General features: G+C 38.4%; 1 protein-coding gene across 2 annotated transcripts in view; it reads left to right on the top strand.

Moving 5' to 3' along the window:
- The first annotated feature begins 1,570 nt into the window (after positions 1-1,570).
- Positions 1,571-21,935, top strand: part of CUL4B (cullin 4B) — a 32,049-nt gene continuing 11,684 nt past the window's right edge. For both annotated transcript variants that reach the window (XM_036840563.1, XM_036840562.1), the window contains exons 1-12: positions 1,571-1,663; positions 2,404-2,952; positions 5,115-5,230; positions 14,021-14,124; positions 15,460-15,529; positions 16,298-16,371; positions 17,172-17,334; positions 17,614-17,703; positions 18,004-18,086; positions 18,724-18,791; positions 19,722-19,840; positions 20,454-20,646. In XM_036840563.1, coding sequence (XP_036696458.1) covers positions 1,636-1,663; positions 2,404-2,952; positions 5,115-5,230; positions 14,021-14,124; positions 15,460-15,529; positions 16,298-16,371; positions 17,172-17,334; positions 17,614-17,703; positions 18,004-18,086; positions 18,724-18,791; positions 19,722-19,840; positions 20,454-20,646 — 1,657 coding nt within the window. In that variant the 5' untranslated portion in view covers positions 1,571-1,635. The remainder of the gene's footprint in view (positions 1,664-2,403; positions 2,953-5,114; positions 5,231-14,020; positions 14,125-15,459; positions 15,530-16,297; positions 16,372-17,171; positions 17,335-17,613; positions 17,704-18,003; positions 18,087-18,723; positions 18,792-19,721; positions 19,841-20,453; positions 20,647-21,935) is intronic.

Raw genomic sequence — 21,935 nt, 5'->3', positions numbered from 1 at the left:
TTACTTTCAACCAGACATACTACTTTCCAGCCTCACTGCATTTTCCATTTTTCCATAAACAGGCCAGGACCTTTCACAACTCCCTGCTTTGCCCCTGTTTCCACTGCCCAGGATGCCTTTCACCCTCTCTCCTCTTGTCTTTTTGGAAACTTCCTCTTTGAGACCCAGCATAAACCTCAATTCCTCTGTGAAGCTCTTTCTGACTATTCCAGAATTCTCTCAAATGTCTTGTTTAACCTGTTGCCCCAGCACTTTGTACATTGGTTATAGTACTGTTATAGAAATTAGTTTTGAGACTCTTCTCCCTCTGGCTTCTTGATGGCAGGACCTGGTATAGTGTGTGGCATACAGAGTCTTTCAGTACATGCTCCTTGAATGTTTCCGCAGTTAGAAAGATCAACAGGTTGGCAAATTTAGTTTTATTTGGCATTGTGTTCTCCTACCTCCCCTCCCCCCCAATACCCTCAGGTTAAATAAAAACTCCCAACAGGGGATTTACACGGTTTATTGTTGCTAATTTAACCAAATTTAGAGGTTTGTTCTTAGGATTACTTCATTTTAAAATTTGCGCTCATGTACTATATTGGTAGCAAAGATTGACTTTTGCCAATATTGTTCTCCTAAAATGTCTTGAGACAAAACGTATGAACCAGGATTTGGTAAAAGAAGTGGCTTTGTTTAGTCTGTAAATTACTGGGTTAATGACTGATGGGGGTTGGGGTTGGTCCTGGGAATTGTGTTAGGGAGAAGTGTTAGTTACCTTCCTGTTTCTTGGCCTTAGAATACAACCTTAACTAGGGCTTCCCTGGTGGCACAGTGGTTAAGACTCCACCTGCTAATGCAAGGTACACTAGTTCGAGCCCTGGTCTAGGAAGATCCCACTTGCCATGGAGCAACTAAGCCCGTGAGCCACAACTACTGAAGCCCGCGTCCCTATGAGCCCGTGCTCCGCAACAAGAGAAACCCCCGTCAATTAAGACCCAACGCAGCCAAGAAATAAATAATTTTTTTAAAAAAAGAATGCACCCTTAACTCTAGCCAGCCATCTTAGAAAATGCTCCTGGTAGGAAGGTAAAAGGATTTGCAACTACATTACTGAGAAAAGTATCAAAACACTCAGTATTGGGTCAGCTGTGTCCTTGACATAAAAGAAACAATTTATAGCTCAACCAAATGAAAAACTCATTTTTCTTTCTATATAAGCTCTTTTTCTTTTCCTTTCCTATCTTAACATCATGACATTCCTCCCTAGCATTAGGCATAATGGCATGATTATGTTTTCCTCCATTTCGGGTTATTCCTCTCGCCTTGCAACCCCTCCTTATTCCTTTATCGCTTTCAAAGTTTCCATTCTCCGTTCCCTTACTTTTACTCCCTCCCTCTTTTTTCCCAGCTAGCTCACCCCGCCCCTCACCGTCACCACCTTCCCTCCCCTTCAGGCTCCTTCCCGCTCCTTCTCCCGCCACCACCCCTCCCTGCCCGCCTCGCGTTCGGGAAGCTCCAATCAGGAGCTCCGAAGGTGTCTCGAAGGCCCGCCCCCTCCCCCCTTTCCACTTCTCTACCCCCCCCTTCTCCCTCCCCCACCCCACCCCCACTCAAGTCCTGCGGACCTGGGGGCTTCGGGATCTGGGCGCTATGAAAAGTGTCTGCTCAGTCACTTCCGGTAAGGGCGTTGCGGCGCGAAGCTTCCCGCGGGACCGTTTAGGAGGGGGTGGAAGTAACCGGTGGGCCGGGGGCGGAGAGTGCTGCCTGGGAAGGGGAGCGGGAGAGGGAGGGGGAGGGAGAGCGAGCGCGAGCGTCTCGAGCGCCTCAGCGGCCCCTTTCCCGCCGCCTCCCCGCAAGCCAGCTCCCCCGCCCCCCGGCCGCCTGCAGTGCTGCTCTCCACCCCCCACTCTCGCGGACTAACACCGCCCCTCCCTCGCCGCCGCGTGACCGGAAGTGGCGCCATCTTTAGCTTCTTGTGCTATTGACAATAACAAGCTCCGGTTCTCTCCCCCTCCCCCCTCCCCCCAACCACGGCATCTCCCCTCCCAGAGAGAGGGAGAAAAGGAGGAGGAGCTGCAGCCTCACAGACTTACTGAGTCGCTCCTGCAGAAAGGGGGGAGAGAGACCGAAAAGCAGGGGAGGGGGACGGCACGGCCGTTTACCTGTCTGCCTCCTCATTCGCTCTCCCCCCCTTGTTCTGCTCACTCCTGGTGTCAGCCTATCCTCCTTCCCAAACCCTCCCATTCCCCCGGTGGAGCCCCCCCTTCACTTTCCTTCTCGTCCTCTGTGTTTCTCCTCTCTTTCTTCCCTTCCCCCTCTAGCATTGCCACCTTCTCTCCTACACGCACTCAGGCATATAAACGTAGGTTTTTGATGCTCGTCTGCCTGTTGACCCCGCTATTTTCATGTTTCCAACAGGTTTTTCTTCCCCCAATCCCTCAGCTGCTGCTGCTGCTGCTCAGGAGGTCAGATCTGCCACTGATGGTAATACCAGCACCACTCCGCCCACCTCTGCCAAGAAGAGAAAGTTAAACAGCAGTAGCAGCAGTAGCGGCAGTAACAGTAGTAACGAGAGAGAAGACTTTGATTCCACCTCTCCCTCCTCTTCCACTCCTTTACAACCCAGGGATTCGGCATCCCCTTCAACCTCGTCCTTCTCCTGCCTGGGGGTTTCAGTGGCTGCTCCCAGCCACGTACCGATACAGAAGAAGCTGCGTTTTGAAGACACCCTGGAGTTTGTAGGGTTTGATGCGAAGATGGCTGAGGAATCCTCCTCCTCCTCCTCCTCATCTTCACCAACTGCTGCAACATCTCAGCAGCAGCAACTTAAAAATAAGAGTATATTAATCTCTTCTGTGGCTTCGGTGCATCACGCAAACGGCCTAGCCAAATCTTCTACCACCGTCTCTAGCTTTGCTAACAGCAAGCCTGGCTCTGCTAAGAAGTTAGTGATCAAGAACTTTAAAGGTAACCAAGGCCAAAATCCATAATCATCTAAGGATTTGACACTTGAGTGGTCACGTGCTCTATTTATGTTAATATATTAAACAGTATAGAGGTGGCCTAATGTTTTATGCATAATCAGTGAGGTGGAGGGAGGTCCTTTTTGGGTGGAGGGTTCATTTTCCGGGGGTGGTTAGTATCCTTGTGCTGAAGCAGACACCAGGTGTTTCTGTGCAGTATTTTGAGGTCTGTCTCAGCCTATAGTATCTAATCTGTTATTCCTTATAACATTGACAATCGATATGATTGATCCGGATTTTACAGGTGAGAAATTTGTATTCTAAAAAGGTTTATTTATTTCAGGTGCATAGTGAACCTTGGGACTGTTGGGATTTTTATTTTTATCCTTCAGTAGGCCACGTTATCTAGTCCCTAGAAATGCAGGTAGGACTAGTGATTTTTTTCATGTTCAAAGAAGACTTATAGTTAGATTTATAATGTTGAATACTACACTCTTGAAACTCATTGTGGAAGCAATAGTTGGAGAAAAGTATTTATGATCTCTGCATTTCTTTCCAAAGGTAGGGTTTGGAAGTGAAAATACTGTGTATACACAGTAGTAACTCTGTGTACCACTAGTCTAAAGATAGGAACAATTACTACATCTTTTTTTTTTTAATCACTGAAATGGGTCTTAAAGTACTGACCTGCGGCTTTTAGGAAAATTTGTTCATTTCAAGTTTTTGAGATATGTGCTTGAGAGTATTGTGAATGCATTGATGCAAATGTAAAATCAACAATTTTTAAAAATGTAATTGAGCTGAATTACTTTTTAATCTCTTGAGTGTGTTTCTGTTTCTCTGACTTTTTCGACACCCTTAACTGGCAAGTAGTGGATGCTAAAATGTTTATTAAATGGGCAAGTAAAATGAATGAACTAAAGTAATATTTACCAGATCAGTGCCTTGTGGCTAAATATTAGTATTGAGAAAATTAGATTCTCCATGCTTGTATTTTCAACATTAGTGTGGAAATCAGTAATATGCTCTATTTTGTCTTAAGCAGAGCATGGTGTTGTTTATTTTTAACCTTTTCTTTTTTCTATCACTCCTCTCCCACCTCCAGGCTCTCAAGTGTTGTAATCTTTCTGATTTAATAGTAGACCTTTCTGAAGTAAATATGAATTGTAATTGACTAATTTGTTCACTGTTTTATTTAAAATATATCAATTTAATAGCCAAGGATTTTTAAAGAGATGAGCTATGACCCTAATTGCATTTGTATACTGGTTTCAGAGATTTGGTTTGGGTTTTTTTCTCCCCCTCCCAAAATAAAAACACATTATTAAGGTATCTGGATGTTTTAATAAAAAATATACTCATTGCTGGTCAATAAAGTTTAAATTAAAGCCTGGATTAAGATGTTCCTTTCCATTCTGAAAGTGCTACATAGGTTCTGGAGTTGTTTGGATGTTTTAATTTTTTTATATTTCACTCTGCTCATAAACGCAGTTTAAATTAAAACATGAATTAAGATGTTTCTCTCCATTTCTGTAGATGCTACATAAATAAGGGGGTCAAACAGACCTGAGTTAGAATCCCAGTTTTACCATTGACTAGCCATGGTGACCTTGGGCAAGCCTTACTAAATGAGTCTTCCAGCCTCAGTTGCAAAATAGGGATAATAATACTTTCCTTAGGACATTGTTAGGAAAATTAAGATGTTTATAAAGTACCTTGTACATAGTAGGCACTCAGTATTTTAAATTTCAGGTACAAAATTCATGTTGACTTTGGTTTACACATGATGGGATAGGATCAGGATTGTTATTTTTTTGTCATTCTTGAATTTTTATTTTTTGAAGCAATTCAGTCAATAGCAGAAAAAAACCCTCACCTTCAGTTTTAATAGGTGAGTCAAAATGACTTACACAGTATTCTGGCATTTCAAATTTTATACTTTATACTAAGCCTAAATATAATGGTTACTTTAATAGTTAGATATAATACTTACAACAATTTACCCTTAAAGAGCAATAATACTAGTATTTTATGGATCTTTTCATTAATAGTAATACATATTATTAATAGTAATACATATTATTCTGTATAGTAATTATTCTGTAATAGTAATACATATTATTCCTACATATTATTCTGATTATCAACCTTTTACATACCATCTAGATAAGCCTAAATTACCGGAAAACTACACAGATGAAACATGGCAGAAACTGAAAGAAGCAGTGGAAGCTATCCAGAATAGTACTTCGATTAAGTACAATTTAGAAGAACTCTATCAGGTATGTATTAACTTGGATTGCCAGATTTGGTTAGCGTAAATTGAGGTGCAATGTATATGGATTTTACTTTCTGAAATGGGCGCTTATGTAGATTTTTGGTTCCCTTCTAATTACAATTTCTTGATTAATGTATGCACTCTGTTTTATAATCAGACCATATATTCTGACATAAACTATGGGTACAGTCTTATTGGTATAAATTGGGCTTATCTTGGACCCTTCTAATTAGGATTTACAGTTAGGAGTACCTTGCTGTAATAAGTTTGACCTATAATGGAATCCTATAGCCTGGATCCCAAAGATGATTTCTGGTGACATGTCATTCTGTTGTGATACTTCTTGCTAAGTGATGTTACCTATATAGGAAAGCCCTCAAGAAATGCAGATATTCTCCATATACTTTATTCTGCGTCTTTGCTGTTAGCATACTTTTGCCATTTCTTTCTCTTGTTCTTTATGTTTGTCTTTTCTCCTGGTGTACAAGACATACCTTAGCCCAAAAATGATCAGCAGGTTGTAGTTCAGCAACTTGGTCTGAGGTTCAGGTTTGTTTCTTTTGCTTAACACATGGATCTGTATTTGAAGTGTTGAACTTAAATATACAATTAAGGGCAATTCCTGATTTAGACTTCTTGCTACCAAGATACTTTGACCTACTGTATTTTTGCCACAACCAATTCAAGAAGTTACTTTCCATTATAGCGTCAGCAGTTTCATATTAAAAAAAAATCCAATGGCTTGAGTTTTTGTATTGATGAGTACTTTGTAAGAAATTATGTTGGTTCAGTTTATCAGAATTCATAGTTTTCATCTATTCATTTTAGTTGTAGAGATAGTATGGTGATGGACAAACAGTGGATTAGGAGTCAAAAGACAAAGGGATCTAGTTTTGGCTCTATTACCCTTGTGGTCTTGGGCAAGGTACTAAACCTCTCAGCTTCTGTTTCCTCCTTTGTAAATGGGGGAAGAACTGCTCTGTCTACCTCACAGTGTTGCTTATAAGACTCAAATAAGATGTTTGTGAAAAACACCTTGAAGCACTATGATAGAAATATAAGTTGATGTTATCACTAGTTAAATTTTTTCATAAGGCACAGTATGACTTTTTCACTTGTAATATGTCAATTGAGATCACCAGTTTCTGTTGCTGTTTAAATATAATGCGTCAATGCATGCCAAACACTCAGAACGGTGCCAAATACATAGTAATGATGCTGTGTAATATTATAAGCATTATAATGCTATGTAAGTGTCAGGTAGTAGTCAGTAGTAGTTCTAAGGTATTAAGGGTAAGCCCACCTCATTTGGCTATGTTGGTATATTACACATGTGGCTCCTGAGTTGTACAGTAATAAAAGTAGAATTACAGTTGGAAAGGCCTTAAGCAATTATGTGGTCCAGTATCTTTTCTTCATATAGTGTTATGTGACAGCCTACAAAGTAGAATTATCTCATTTAAGCATTATAGAAACCCTTTGTGAAGTAGATAAGGTAGTAGTTATCCCTACTCTATTGATGAGGAAATGGAGTCTCAGGGACTCCGAAGTCTAGAGTCGCGTATTGGCAGAGCAGGGGACTTAAACCGAGATGCCCAAGTTTTTAGTCCAGTGCACTTTCACTAATACACCACAGCACTTCACATACCTCTGTAGTGCAGTGTTTGAAGCAAATAGTCTTACTTTAGGAAAAACAACTCTGTCATCAAAGAAGGTAATTTTTTGGGGCTTCCCTGATGGCGCAGTGGTTGAGAATCCGCCTGCCAGTGCAGGGGACATGGGTTTTTTTTTTTTTTTTTAAAAGACAGTTGGGTCTTCTTACTTTTTTTTAAAAATTAATTAATTAATTAATTTATTTTTGGCTGTGTTGGGTCTTCGTTTCTGTGCGAGGGCTTTCTCTAGTTGTGGCAAGCGGGGGCCACTCTTCATCACGGTGTGTGGGCCTCTCTCTATCGCGGCCTCTCTTGTTGCGGAGCACAGGCTCCAGACGCACAGGCTCAGTAGTTGTGGCTCACGGGCCTAGTTGCTCCGTGGCATGTGGGATCTTCCCAGACCAGGGCTCGAACCCGTGTCCCCTGCATTGGCAGGCAGATTCTCAACCACTGCGCCACCAGGGAAGCCCAGGGGACACGGGTTTGAGCCCTGGTTCAGGAAGATACCACATGCCGTGGAGCAGCTAAGCCCATGCGCCACAACTACTGAGCCTGCGCTCTACATCCCACGAGCCACAACTACTGAGACCTCGTGCCACAACTACTGAAGCTCGCATGCCTGGATCCCATGCTCCACTACGGGAGAGGCCACAGCAATGAGAGGCCCGCGTACCGCAGCAAAGAGTAGCCCCCCGCTCGCTGCAACTAGGAAGAAGCCCACACGCAGCAATGAAGACCCAACGCAGCCAAAAATAAATAAATAAATTAATTAATTAATTTAAAAAAAGGTAATTTTTTTGCATTCGTGCATGTATGTGGTGTTTCTTTGGATATGCTGGCGTACAGCGTCTTTAATTTCAGTAATGTGTTACTTTACATATTTCATATTTATGACATTTTTAAAATTTTTTATTTACTTACTTGTTTATTTGGTTGCTCCAGGTCTTAGTTGCGGCAGGCGAGCTCCTTAGTTGTGGCTCACGGGCTCTTTAGTTGTGGCATGCGTGTGGGATCTAGTTCTCTGACCAGGGATCGAACCTGGGTCCCCTGCATTGGGAGCTCAGAGTCTTAACTGCTGCGCCAACAGGGAAGTCCCCATATTTATAACATATTGATTGTAGTTGCTAATGAACCCTATTTACTTTACCTTGAATATTTTTCTAGAGCTTTTGGGTTAAAAAAAAATACTTTTCCTGATAAATTGATTCTGTTAAATCCCTTTGTGTTTCAAGAGCTCACAGCTCACATTTTTTGTGTTTTTCCTTTCTTGTACTTCAGAATTTTTACCTGCTGTTGTTCAGTTGCCTTTCTTTAGCCTAAAGTCAGTGTTACAACTTTTCACTCTTTGCATTTTTCATAGTACTTTACTACTTCTGTGATAATAAATTCAAAAGCATTTGTTTCTAGCTCTTTTGCTGTTTTTGACCTTAATTTTATAAATGCTCCTTGGAATTGTTCTCAGAAAGATTATTTTGAGGTGTTCAAGTTCAAAAAAGAGGATAAAAGGATAAAGGGAGTAAAATTATTTCATACCATCTGGATTTCAGGTGCTTGTTTGATTTTTAACAGGTTGAAATGTAATTTAAAAGTACTCTTCTAAAATTGAAACAATATAGAAGTATGGAGTGTACCAAACAAAAGTTCTCCAAACTCCTCATCACCCCCCCATCCCCCCCACCCCCGTCCCTGAAGTAAACACTTAACTTGGCATATGTCTATGCAGAACTTTTTTCTATAAATGAAAAACCATTTTGCTTTAAGGCTTAAGCATGGAAGTCTTCCCTAGTGTGGATTGCATATACTACCTCATAAGTTTTTAATTTCTAGAAAAGAACGTGCTGTTCTGAGTATATTTGCGATAAGTAAACATTGTCTTTCAAAAGTGATTTAAAGTGTGACTTGTACCTGAGTTTAAAAATTATTTTTCCTCCACAACCTTGAAATCCTGTTAAGAGTGAGGCAGTGGTTCATGTTGTTTTGGTTTGGGTTTTTTTGTTTGTTTGTTTGCTTGTTTGTTTTTGATTGACTACAGATAGGGGTATGGTAAATGCACTGACTTTTGAGTTGATCAGCCTGCCTTAGATTTGAGATCTGCCACTCATGATAACTTTGCGTGAGTTACTTCTCTAATCCTTGGTTTCCTCATTTGCAAAATGGGGAGACTACCTATATGGCAGGGTTGTTCAGTTGTAAATAAAATACTGCCAAAACGTACTTACTACACTGCCTGCTGTATGTCCGTGTCATCAGTGATGATGATGATGATGATAAGTAGTATTTGAGTCTTTAAAAAAGGTATCTTTAAGATTATGTTTTATTATACAGCTCTAAAACCACACATGTTTTTAAATTCTAAATCCACACTGGGCCAGAACAGCTGGCTGATAAATAGATTACATCCCAAATATGCATCAGAAAACATCATTAGCCAAATTGAAAAAATAATAGAAAAAGAGGACTCTCTAGGAACAGTGTCCCTCCGCACTGCTCAAGAATGTGTCTTGTTTTTATATGTGGTATCTTAATAGTTGGAATCTTGGTTTTGGCGTGTGACTTTTTTACTAAGTGATATTTTAAGTAATGGGATTATTTTCCTCATGTTCTCAGCCTTGTGTGAATAGCTGTGTAGTGTTTTTAAATCAGCTACCTTTTTTGGAGCTGGCTGGTTTCTGTATGAAAGTGTTACATTTATTCTTAGTATAAATTTTTAGCTATTATCTTTGAAGGTAAGCTTAGTCCATACTTCAATTCCGATGAAAATAATTTCATCATTAATAATGAGAACTCTTGTTTGGTTAGCTTTTTGTGAAATAAATCTTAAATAACAGAGCCTTTCAATTAATGATTCATTCATCAAGTACATGACCGCAAGACTGGAAGCAAATAGTGCATCCATCTGAGTATAGGTTATTTTCCATTGTAAAATCGGGTTTCTTAAGCAGTCAGTGGAGAGCAGGTAGTAGATTCTTAGCAGAGGTGACAAGCTATTATATTGATGACTAGGTATTGTGTTCTGTAAGTTTAACCTTTGATGTGTTTAAGCTTAGTCTGTCACGTTACTATTACTCCTCTTTTTACTGAATTGTTAATACTATCCCTGCTATTTATCCCAACTACAAATTCTTAGTCCTTGATAATTTGTCTTATTTAAGCTCTTTTTTACTAGATGTAAAAAGAGAAATAATTTAGGTTTCATTGTTCGGCTTCCTTTCTGCAAATTCTTAGTTTTTGATATATTTTGATTATCTTATTTTAGGCATTTTTACTAGATGTAAAAAGACATAATTTTGAGTTTTATTGTTGTATCAGTTGTTGAAAAGTTTTGTGGTATGCTTTTCTTTCTCTCTTTAAACATTATGGTTTGAAAAATAAGCCCCAACCTGTTAGGCCAGTGACCAGAGTTCAGCACCCTGGTGGGAATTTACTATCTTTCTTAAGTGTCTGTTGTTGCTAAATCAGAAAATTTTCCAGATTTCCTCCCTTACCATTTATTTTCGCATTCTTTGTATTTTTTATCCTTATTCTAATCCTCTTCATTTTTTTATTCTAGTCTTCTTACCCTCATTCCACTCTTTTCCTCATCCCAAATGCAAGCTTATGTGCCTTTGCTGTTTCTAAATCTTATATTCTGCAAATTTCAGGAACTATAGTTTTGCATTTCATTTGCTACACGTTTATATTTTCTTAGGAGTTCTTTTTTTTCTTCAGACAAACATGTGTTTGATGCAGTGTATGAATTTTGGAGGGAGGGGGCTGGGATTTGGAGGAATAAAAGTTAAAACCTTATTAGAATGTTTTTATCTTATATCCGACTACCTGCAAAAAGGATTTAAGGCAGCATATTTAACCAGTAGTGATTGGGAGCTTAAGTAAAAAAAAAGATAGTTTTATTTAAGAGACTTCTAGAATTATCCAGAATGTTTAATACAAATAGTTACCTGTGAAACAAGGTTATATTAGTAATAATTATACCAGATCAAACTTCCAGGGATTTCCAGAGTGTTTAGTGAAATGTAAAATGATACATTTCTAAAAGTGCTTTTCAAAGATCTGGAATAAAATAGAGTTTACCTCAAGCTCCTCAGTAGTGATTTAACACTTATTCATGTTTCTATCCCAGCACCTAACAGGACAGAGTACTTAGTAAACACCCCATTCTTGTTGAATCAGTGACTGCGTGACTGCTTACTGTGTGCACAGCTGGACAAATGCCATGGGCATATAGAGATCACTTAGTCCTTGCCCCTAAGGCACTTATATTTTAGTAGGTTCATGAAATTAGTAGTTTGTGACCAGCATTTTTTAAAAAAGGTAAAATAGAAAATATCGGAGTACATCACACATAGTAATGGTAAGTACAGTTTCATGAAGATTTTGTTTCAATTACATAAATTTTATGTATAATGGATTGTGACATAAAATGTATTTCTTACTGTGGCTTGTCAGAAACTTTTGGAAGCCACTGTTTTAGGCACACATGATTGCTCCAAACAAACCTTGCTTGAAAGTGAGCAAAGCAGAGTATTTAGATCACGGGGTGTATGGAAGATTATAGACAGACATGAGAGTAAAATAATGGTAATATTGAGCCTTGAATGCCATGCTAAAAAGTACGGTGGTGGGGAAGATAGGGTTTTATTGGGGGAGGCAAGTACTGAAGTTTTTTGAATAGTTAGTATATTCATCTGATTCAAAGTCCCAAAAGTATTACAGAGCATGTAGTAAAAAGTTTCACTTCCACTCCATCCTCCAACCCTGCTCCCCCAGCTAATTCCCCTCTCGACAAACATAATTGGGGGTATCATTCCAGAAATGGTTCATGTGTGTAAAAACAACTGTGTGGAGGTTTTTTAAATTAATTTTCTTTTTTTTTTTTTACATAAATGATAGTAGACCATGCACCACACCATTCAGTCCTTTGTATTTTTTTATACCACTTATGGGATTTCTCCATAATGGTACCTGAAGAGCTTGATGGAAAAGTTCTTAAGGAATGGAAATTACTAAATCTGGTCTATATGTTAAGCAGTCAAGGCTAAATTAGAGAAGCAGGATGTTCTCTTCCATCTTGACCTTCAAAACTCACCTTAGATCCTCCTGCCTTTTCCTTTCCTTCTGTTGTTGCTTCTCATATCTTAAACCACTCTCCAACTAAACACAGGTGAAGCTGTATGCATATGAAGACCAGCTTAATTCTCTTATTTCTCACTATTCCCATAAGTTCTTTATCTATTTCCCCCTGGGTCTTTGGGACTCCACCTCTTTACTTGTGCTCTGGAAGCCTTTCCTGACTTACCTCTGCCCTAAAGATTGGGTTAGGGACCTCACCTCTATCTTATCTCCATCATAGCACCCAACACAGTGTATTGTAATTATATGTTTTCTGACCAGTTTTCTCCTTACGCTGTAAGCCCCTTCTGTGTGCAGGACACATTGCTAGTTATAGGTACATTAGTTTTTTGAATATTTACTATATTCACCTGGTTCAAAGCCCAAAAAGTATTAAAGAACATATAGGTACATGAGCACATGGTCTCTTTCTGTCATTAAAGAGAGTTGGGGGACAGGTTATACACATTAAGAGATACAGTATTGACTCAGGGACAAGTCAGTGTCGTATGATTGGTGATAGTGCCAAATGAGTCACTGGTAGCCAAGGCAATTAAGGAAAGCTTATTGGAAGAAGTGGAACCTAGCTGAGTAGTAAGGGAATATGGTATCTTGTGTAAGAAGATAAATAGATGTGATGAGAACTAATATATGGAAGAAAGAGTAACAGAGCAGAAGGGAATGGTGAAGGAGGACTCGGAAAAGTACTGCAGGTGGGAAATGTGGAGAAGGTGAAATACAAAGAATCTAAGCAGGAAAACGAGAAATGCTGAGAAAATTAGTCACTCAAAAAGAACACCAAGATACAATGAGAAGACTACTAAAGGAGGAAGGGAGAGAGTCCATAGAGGACTAACGTGAACCAGTCAGGCACATGAAATAAACATAAACACACCCTTAGGCATTTGTGGCCTGACCCAAGGCCCCATGGAAAGTGGTGGCACTTAGCCTTCTTATTCCTCCTTAGCTGCTATATCTAAGTGGTCTGTTGTTTCCTGGTAAGGTGTAGTGCCTTTCCTCCTTTGGTATAAGTGGTTTCCTTTAGGCTTTCTTTTCATTTGCTAGTTTATTTGCTGGACCTGCATGCTGGGAATATGACTTCCAACTACATATTTATAAAATTCCACTCCAACCAACAGGACTTGGATGGTCCCTTAGAGTCAATTATAATGGAATTTTTGCCTTCTGTTGTGGTGAGAAAAAAATCCTGGTGTTATACTTAAGTCATTACTAGTTGGAATTGTAGATTATATCAGAGTTCATCCAAAGAGTTTTACCATGCCTGTTGTATTAAATTTGAAAGTCTTTTCATGCACATAAGAAGAAACTCACTGAAATCTCAAGTTTGTCCTTTTGGGATCTGAGTATAAAAGACCAATTCAACTATTAGAATGAAGTAAAAATTCAGTATTTCTTTAGTAATTAACGTTTATTCCATTGTGCAAATTTTAAAACCTCTATTTATTTAAATATTCTTAAGCTGCAATGTTGGAGAAAAATCCTTGTGTATAATTATATCATACTCATTATAATACTGCTAGCAATAAATTCTGCATTGCTCTGTTCAGGAAAACCAAAGAAAGTATAAATAAATTTTATTTCAGTGGTGGTTGGACCACCCAACCCATCTAATAAACAATTGGTGAAATTATTTTCAAACTCAAAATGGAATTCTGCTTATGAAAACAATTAACATTTTTAAGAACAAGACAATTTATATGTAGCAGTTGTTACAAATTGGTCTTCACAAGGTGAGAATTTGGCTTGATTCCCTCCATCCTTAACCTGTACTGCCACAATAAATGTATTAATTTGTGTGGGGGGGGTTGGTATAGTACACTGGTTATGAAAAAAGTTCACTACCCATGTTGATATTTTGCTATTTTACCTTGTGTTTTAAATGGACGAATAATCCTTTTTAATAAGCCGACATGGTAGAAATAACAAATAATAGGAATTTGATGTAAATAATCAAGAAATCCCCCCTCCCCGCCCCATTCACTCCGTAAGAAAGTATGTGTTTAATTTTGCAGGCTGTGGAAAATCTCTGTTCTTACAAGATTTCTGCAAACTTGTACAAACAGCTGAGACAGATTTGTGAAGATCACATCAAAGCACAAATTCATCAGTTCAGAGAATATCCTTTTAAAAACAAAAAACCTTGTATTTTCATCTATCCCTACCTCTCTGTCCCTCACTTTTAAACCCAGCTTAAAATGGAATGCCTGTGTTTTGTAGATTTATTTTTTGTTCATCTTGCCTCTAGAGTAAGAAGATGCAAAATTTGACTTTTTATCTCTAATTAGGGTCCAAATCTACATTGTACTATTTTGTTTTAAAGATTTATTTATTGATTGATTGATTGATTGATTGCTATGTTGGGTCTTCGTTTCTGTGCGAGGGCTTTCTCTAGTTGTGGCAAGCGGGGGCCACTCTTCATCGCGGTGCGCGGGCCTCTCACTATCGCGGCCTCTCTTGTTGCGGAGCACAGGCTCCAGACGCGCAGGCTCAGTAGTTGTGGCTCACGGGCCTAGTTGCTCCGCGGCATGTGGGATCCTCCCAGACCAGGGCTCGAACCTGCGTCCCCTGCATTAGCAGGCAGATTCTCAACCACTGCACCACCAGGGAAGCCCTACATTGTACTATTAATGTAAATAAATAAAATGTGTTTATGTCTTTACTCTTTTTGAGGAAAGATAATTGGGAAATAATAAACTGAAAACACAGTGCTCAGTTATGTCTAAGACTTGTTTTTTGTTGTTTTGGCCTAGTGGCTTTCAGGATCTTAGTTTCCCGACGGGGGATTGAACCTGTGCCCCCTGCAGTGGAAGTGCAGAGTCTTAACCACTGGACCTCCAGGGAAGTCCCCTAAGACTTGTTTTTTTTGTTTGTTTGTTTGTTTCGTTTTTTTTAAAGACAGTTTGTTTGGGTTTTTTTTTTTTTTGCTGCTTTGGGTCTTCGTTGCTGCGTGCAGGCTTTCTCTAGTTGTGGCAAGCGGGGGCTACTCTTCATTGCGGTGCTCGGGCTTCTCATTGTGGTGGCTTCTCTTGTTGCGGAGCATGGACTCTAGGCACACGGGCTTCAGTAGTTGTGGCACGCAGGCTTCAGTAGTTGTGGCATGCGGGCTCTAGAGCGCAGGCTCAGTAGTTGTGGTGCACGGGCTTAGTTGCTCCACGGCATGTGGGATCTTCCCGGATCAGGGATCGAACCCGTGTACCCTACATTGGCAGGTGGATTCTTAACCACTATGCCACCAGGGAAGTCCCACTAAGACTTGTTTTTAGAGGTATTTTTTTTTTAGTGGGATCTAACATGTTTTTACAGTTTAAGAAGTAGCATTTTGTTTCATAATTAAGTGCTGTTTAGTTTCATTTAGTACGTAGGGCATTCCGTATTTAAGGCAAATGTGCTCTTACGTTGCATATATTACTTGTACTAAGCACTTTTAAAATATCCTTAACGTATATCTCATGGATTCATTGGATAGTGTTCTTTTTCTAAAGAAGATCGATAGATGTTGGCAAAACCATTGCAGACAAATGGTAAGATGGAAAAAGCATTACATTTCAGCTAAATATTGTAGTTAAAATAAGTTTCTTCAAATACAGGAATGCTAGTTTTAAAAGCTTTGCAATGGGGGGACTGAAACTAATTTTGGTTGAGTTTTCTATTTTAAAACTGCAAGTTACAGGTAAACCAGTATTTTAGAATGACTTGCACCTTATGATCATTTTTATTTTTGTAACACTTAAGCAAAAAGTATTTATCTCATTAAAAAAGTTACATTTTGCCTGTCAGTTTTGATGGCTATCCCACTCGCTATTTGGTTACTTGTGAAGGTGCCTGATGGTTCTGCATTTTAGCTTATTCGGATCACAACCTTTTCCTTTTTCCCTAATCTGGTATTATTTTAAACCTTATATTCTGCAAATTAAAAATCTTAAAATCCATCCCACCCACCCAAAATCCCACGTATACAGTTTAAGGCAGTTTCACCCTGAGGACTGTTGCTGAGGAAAAATCGTATGCCCCTTGATTCTGTTTTTATTTTTAGTTGCTTCTCAGATTGCAAAGAAGTCATAGACCATTTTAAGTGTCTTCTTTTTTTTCTGGAAACTGCAGCAAGAATTAAGGTTTATTAATAGTTTAATAAAAATGGTGTGGGCATATTCTCAGGTAGATGTGTTTATCTGTATGTTTGATCCTAGTAGTCTAGTATATATACAAGTAAACCCTGCAATCTTATTTTATAAAATATTTAAGCTTCACAAAATATAAAAAATTGTTTGATTTCTTTTTTTCATTGGCAGATCATGATCAGGAGCATTTTTTTGTTTCTGGATAGGACTTACGTTCTTCAAAATTCAATGCTACCCTCCATTTGGTAAGGATACCAGAAAAAAATTATGAAAAGATTTGTAACAAATCATAGTCAAATCTTAATTACACTAATAGAGAGTGATACTGTGAATATTCTCCTAAAAACTCATATTTGGCTTCTAGACTTCTGTTTATAGCAGTGTTACCTTGTTAATTATGTTTTGCCTATGCTAATATTGGAGATAGCTAACATTCCCTGGGCATATAATAACTTATGAAGAAGTTTCTTTGTCAGCCAAGGGGACTAAAGTTTGCTCTGGATTGTCTGAGTGTGCATCATTTTGTTGCTGATCAAGAGTTCACTCATTATCTTTTAACATTATTGTGGAAAATTCCATGTATACACAAAAACAGAAGAGTATAATGAGCTCTTCCCCCCACCATGTGCCTAGCATCTACCTACAGCAATTATCAGAGTTTACTGATTTTTGAGTACTGAAACCAGATGACAAATGAGCAGTTAAGCCTTCATTACCAGTACAGTGAAGACCATTTTATAGCTTTGAACTAATTTTGTCTCTTGATTTGACCAAGGGAGAAATCTACCAAAGAAAATAATACAATAAAACTTAGTTATGGAGGAAGATGGGAATTTAGCTTCAGTTTTCATTAAAGACAAAATGAGTTTCCTGTATGCTTTAATCTAATAATGTTATTTAAAATTAAATGTGTGGATTTTATACTTTTACAATTGCTGCTTCAAAGCCTAGAACCCTAATTAACATGTGGTGAGAAGTTAAGCAAGCCTCTCCAGAAGTGGTGTTGTCGTCAATTAATTTAGATTATATATATTTTTTATTTTAGGGATATGGGACTGGAGTTATTTAGGGCTCATATTATAAGTGATCAGAAAGTCCAGAATAAGACAATTGATGGCATTCTTCTTTTGATTGAGAGGGAAAGGAATGGTGAAGCAATTGATAGAAGTTTACTCCGAAGCCTTTTAAGCATGCTCTCTGATTTGCAAGTAAGTCAACTACTTCACTTACTACAGAGCTGATTGCTATCCCTAATTTGATGTTTAAAAAGTAAGCTCAGGGAATTCCCTGGCGGTCCAGTGGTTAGGACTCCGCGCTCTCACTGCTGAGGACCCAGGTTCGATCCCTAGTTGGGGAACTAAGATCCCAGAAGCCGCGAGGCATGACCAAAAAAATAAAAACCAAACTCATAGTGCTGTTCCCATTAAGGGCATTCAATAAACATTTACTGGATAACTGAACTCCTTTATTTTGTTACCCCTTCCCAGATTTATCAGGATTCTTTTGAACAACGATTTTTGGAAGAAACTAACCGACTCTACGCAGCCGAAGGCCAAAAATTAATGCAGGAAAGAGAGGTATTTAAAAATCATGATTAATAAATCCACTGTGTCTCACAATAGACCCTACTTTATTGAACATAAGCTGCCCTTTGCATTTATCTTCCCAACATTATGCTGCTTTTCTCTCACTTAGGTGCTCCTTTCTTTTCTCTCTTCTTAAAGGCCAGAATTCTGGATCGTAAACTCTACCTATAATTTTACATATGATTCAACCCTGTCACATTTGACAGGGCTGCTCCCAGGATCTTTTGGACTTGACATTTTCTGAATGATTTATGGGGAGGAAAACAATAATATAAAAAACTATCTTTGTAGGTTCCTGAATATCTTCATCATGTTAACAAACGTCTAGAAGAAGAAGCAGACAGACTTATTACTTACTTAGATCAGACCACCCAGTAAGTATTACATGCTCAGCCTAATAGCCTTAACCTGTGTTGTTGAGTCACTTAAGGCACTTTGGGCATCCCCAAACATGTTGTTAGTAACTATTTTCAGGTGTCTTGAGTCTTTAACAATTGTTTTCATAATGCAACCTTCGAGTTGTTATTTTCCCTACTTAATTAGATTTAATCAAGGATTTGATAATTGGTTGTCTATGTTTAGGATGTAATTAAAAAATAGTATTACAAGCTGATGTGATCTTTGAAATCTTCAGGCCGATTAAAATTCAGTGGGTGTTCATAGGAGAAAGTATTTCTGTGCTTTCCTAAATATTACCAGCCAAGGAGTTCCTGTAAGCAGCACAGATAAATTCTTTACTTTCCTAGTGAAAGCAGAGAAATTTGGGCAAAGCCAGCCATAGCAAGACCCTTAAAATATTTATTTCGTGATGTAACAAAATTCTGAAATATGCAATGTTTTCCTTCTAGGCATAAAGTAGAGTAACTCTGAGCACAATAAATTTATACATAGGAATAGGAATATTGAAATTAACATATAATGAGCTATTTGACTTTCCCCCCCCCCAGGAGAGACTATAAATTTTCAGCAAAGTCAAAGTCAATAATTCTAAACTTTTTTTTTTCCTTGTAGAAAGTCATTAATTGCTACTGTGGAAAAACAACTTCTAGGTGAACACTTAACAGCGATTCTTCAGAAAGGTATTTGGTAATTTACAAATAAGAGATTACTTTTAAAATGGTAGCAGCAAACAAGTAGAAAAATTTTTAAAGATTGCCCTTTTAAAAGTTTGGTAGCGTGTGGCTGCATTTCTGAGGAGGGACACAACCCCTTTTCCCTATTCATCACAGTAAACTTTCAGGAGGTGCCTGTTTCCTTAACTTAAAGGTACAGGGAGTGAGATGAGAGGAGACTACCAACTCCAGTAAAGAAACAGTGGGAATTGGGGGATTCTTGATTTAATTTTTAAGACTGCAGTAATAAGGAAATGCGTTCCTTTTTGCACTAAAATGTTTTTGTTTCTAGCATATAAAACCAAGCATTTCTATTAATCCTAAGTGATGTATGAGTATACCCTGAATTTTACTTTGACAATGCTACAAATAGGCAAAAAAGTCTTACCTTTCTCTCCAGCCATCTTTTCTTTTGTTTAAGGTATTTTAGTACATTAATGCAGTTACACTTTTATTTCATTCTGAAAGTCAAATACTTTAGAACTTCATTTAAACTTGGCCTATTGATGCATGGTTTTTGATATACCACAGGCCATATCCAATACTCTGAAATATATATATGTGTATACTAATGCAAATATGTGGCTATTGCACATATGAGGTATTTATAATGTGTATTTATGTAAACCAATTTTTATAAGTTGGTTTATACATCTCATCTACTATGCTAAATGGTACAAACCATTACACAATTTTTGTTTTTATATAAAGTAAAGTTCCCTATAGTTAGTTTTCACTTGGAAAGGTGATTGTTTCTTTGAGTTTAATTCAAAGCACATCTTTATATTAAAATCACAGGCTAGTCATAATTCAGACCAGTATCACAATAACTTATTTTTCATTAAAATATCTGACATTTTTGTTCACTTTTTTAATACCAAATGTTTCAAAATTCAGGTTTGAATAACCTCCTTGATGAAAACCGAATTCAAGATTTATCTCTCCTGTATCAGCTCTTCAGTAGAGTTCGAGGTGGCGTGCAGGTTCTCTTGCAGCAATGGATTGAATACATTAAGGTATTAACATTAACCTGTTTTTTTTTCTCTCTCATGGCTTATAATCTATACATCTAGAGTACATATCAGCAAGAATTTCTTATTTGTTAGATCCTTTTTTTTTTTTTTAAGTAATGGGCATTTTGAGAACAGTCAACCTGAGAATGATAGCTGTGTGGCAAATTAGCAATAAAACAGTTCTCTTCTTGATGTCTGATGTGATTTCTAGCTCCAATAATTATAGCAGTGAATGTGGAAGAAGGAAGAGGGCTTTTTTTGGATCCAAATTTCTTTGCTTTCTTTGATCTTACACTGAAGGCAGATTGCTGTTTTTTAAAAATTCAACCCGACTTCTTTAAAAGTAGGAAAAAGACCCTAGAGACTTCTACAATAATGCCCCATTATGATATTATATAGCCAGTGGCCATTACTTATTTTATGACTATAGATGAATGGTATCAGTCTGGATGTTTTATAACTTTATTTTTTTATTGTCTTGACTTCAAAGCCAGCTTTATTTTATTTTAATTTTTTGAGATTTTAAAGTATGTGTATCTATTTAAAATATGATTTGGGGGATTGTTTTCATTGCAGATAATTAAATTCTAATAAAAAGTCATTTTTGTTTCTTTAGGCATTTGGTAGCACTATTGTAATTAATCCTGAAAAGGATAAAACCATGGTTCAAGAATTGCTGGATTTTAAAGATAAGGTTGACCATATAATTGATATCTGTTTCCTGAAGAATGAAAAATTTATCAACGCCATGAAAGAAGCATTTGAAACATTCATTAACAAAAGACCAAACAAACCTGCTGAACTTATAGGTATTTCTCCAGTCCCTTTTCCCGGTTCTTTAATGTTCTTCTTTTACTCATAAAATTCCAGTTAACCTGAAATTTTGACAAGGTTTTGTATATTAACACCTAATTTATTTGGAGTTGCATGCTTGGTGGTTTCTAAGAAGCTGGATGCAAGGAATAAGTCCTTCATGCTAAAGAATATCTCAAAACCCACATGTCAAACATGGTCTTTCTTTGTAAGACCCTATTTACTTTTATTTATAAAAAGCTTGATAGCTGTTTTACAAACCTCCTGCAATTTAGAGGTGAGGCAGGGTGCCATTTCTTGAGGCCCACACATAGGGCTACAGGAAAGGATAGCACAAAATTACAGTTGCCAGTGAGAAAGGTAGAATGTCCAGGATGAAAATAAACCTAATAATCTGGGCTCATTTAGAGTAAAAGGTGTGGTATACTTCAGTTCTCAGTTTCTCCCACCTGGGTACCCCTTAATGTCGAGGAGGAGGTAGCTGAGAAGGTCCTTCGCCAAAAGGATGAAATTTTTTCTTTTTTTTAATTTTTGGCTGCGTTGGGTCTTCGTTGCTGCGCGCGGGCTTTCTCTAGTTGTGGCGAGCGGGGGTTACTCTTCATTGCGGTGCGTGGGCTTCTCATTGCGGTGGCTTCTCTTGTTGCGGAGCATGGGCTCTAGGCGCGCGGGCTTCAGTAGTTGTGGCACGTCAGCTCAGTAGTTGTGGCACACGGGCTTAGTGGCTCCGCGGCGTGTGGGATCTTCCCAGACCAGGGATCGAACCCGTGTCCCCTGCATTGGCAGGTGGATTCTTAACCACTGCGCCACCAGGGAAGTCCCAAAAGGATGAAATTTTGTTGGTTTACTACTTAACCCTTAAAATTTTTGCAAAATTTGCCTCCTACTCTGTAATGTATCTGGTTTGTTTTAATAGAAAAGGGTTTAAGATTGCCTACCATCAGTGTAAAGTGAATACTCCAGAAGATGTGCCGTGTCTTTCAATGGCTTTGATGACCCCAGCACAGGGCTGTATACACCCCCCACCCCCGGGGTACCCATATCCCGCATATCCCATTTTAGTAAGCATCAGTATGGTAGAAAGTATGTTAGATGTAGAGCCAGAAGACTTGGGTTTGAGTTGAGGCTCTTGTATTTTTTAGCTCTGTGACATTGAACAAGTCACTTGATCTCCCTGACTTTGGAGACTGTTTTAAAAATGCATGTATAGGGCTTCCCTGGTGGCGCAGTGGTTGAGAATCTGCCTGCCAATGCAGGGGACACGGGTTCGAGGCCCGGTCTGGGAAGA

Source organism: Balaenoptera musculus, chromosome X (genome assembly GCF_009873245.2).
Source record: "Balaenoptera musculus isolate JJ_BM4_2016_0621 chromosome X, mBalMus1.pri.v3, whole genome shotgun sequence".
NCBI classification, from domain to species: domain Eukaryota; kingdom Metazoa; phylum Chordata; class Mammalia; order Artiodactyla; family Balaenopteridae; genus Balaenoptera; species Balaenoptera musculus.
The sequence above is the reverse complement of the archived record's forward strand: the minus strand, read 5'-3'. Positions and strand labels throughout refer to the sequence as shown.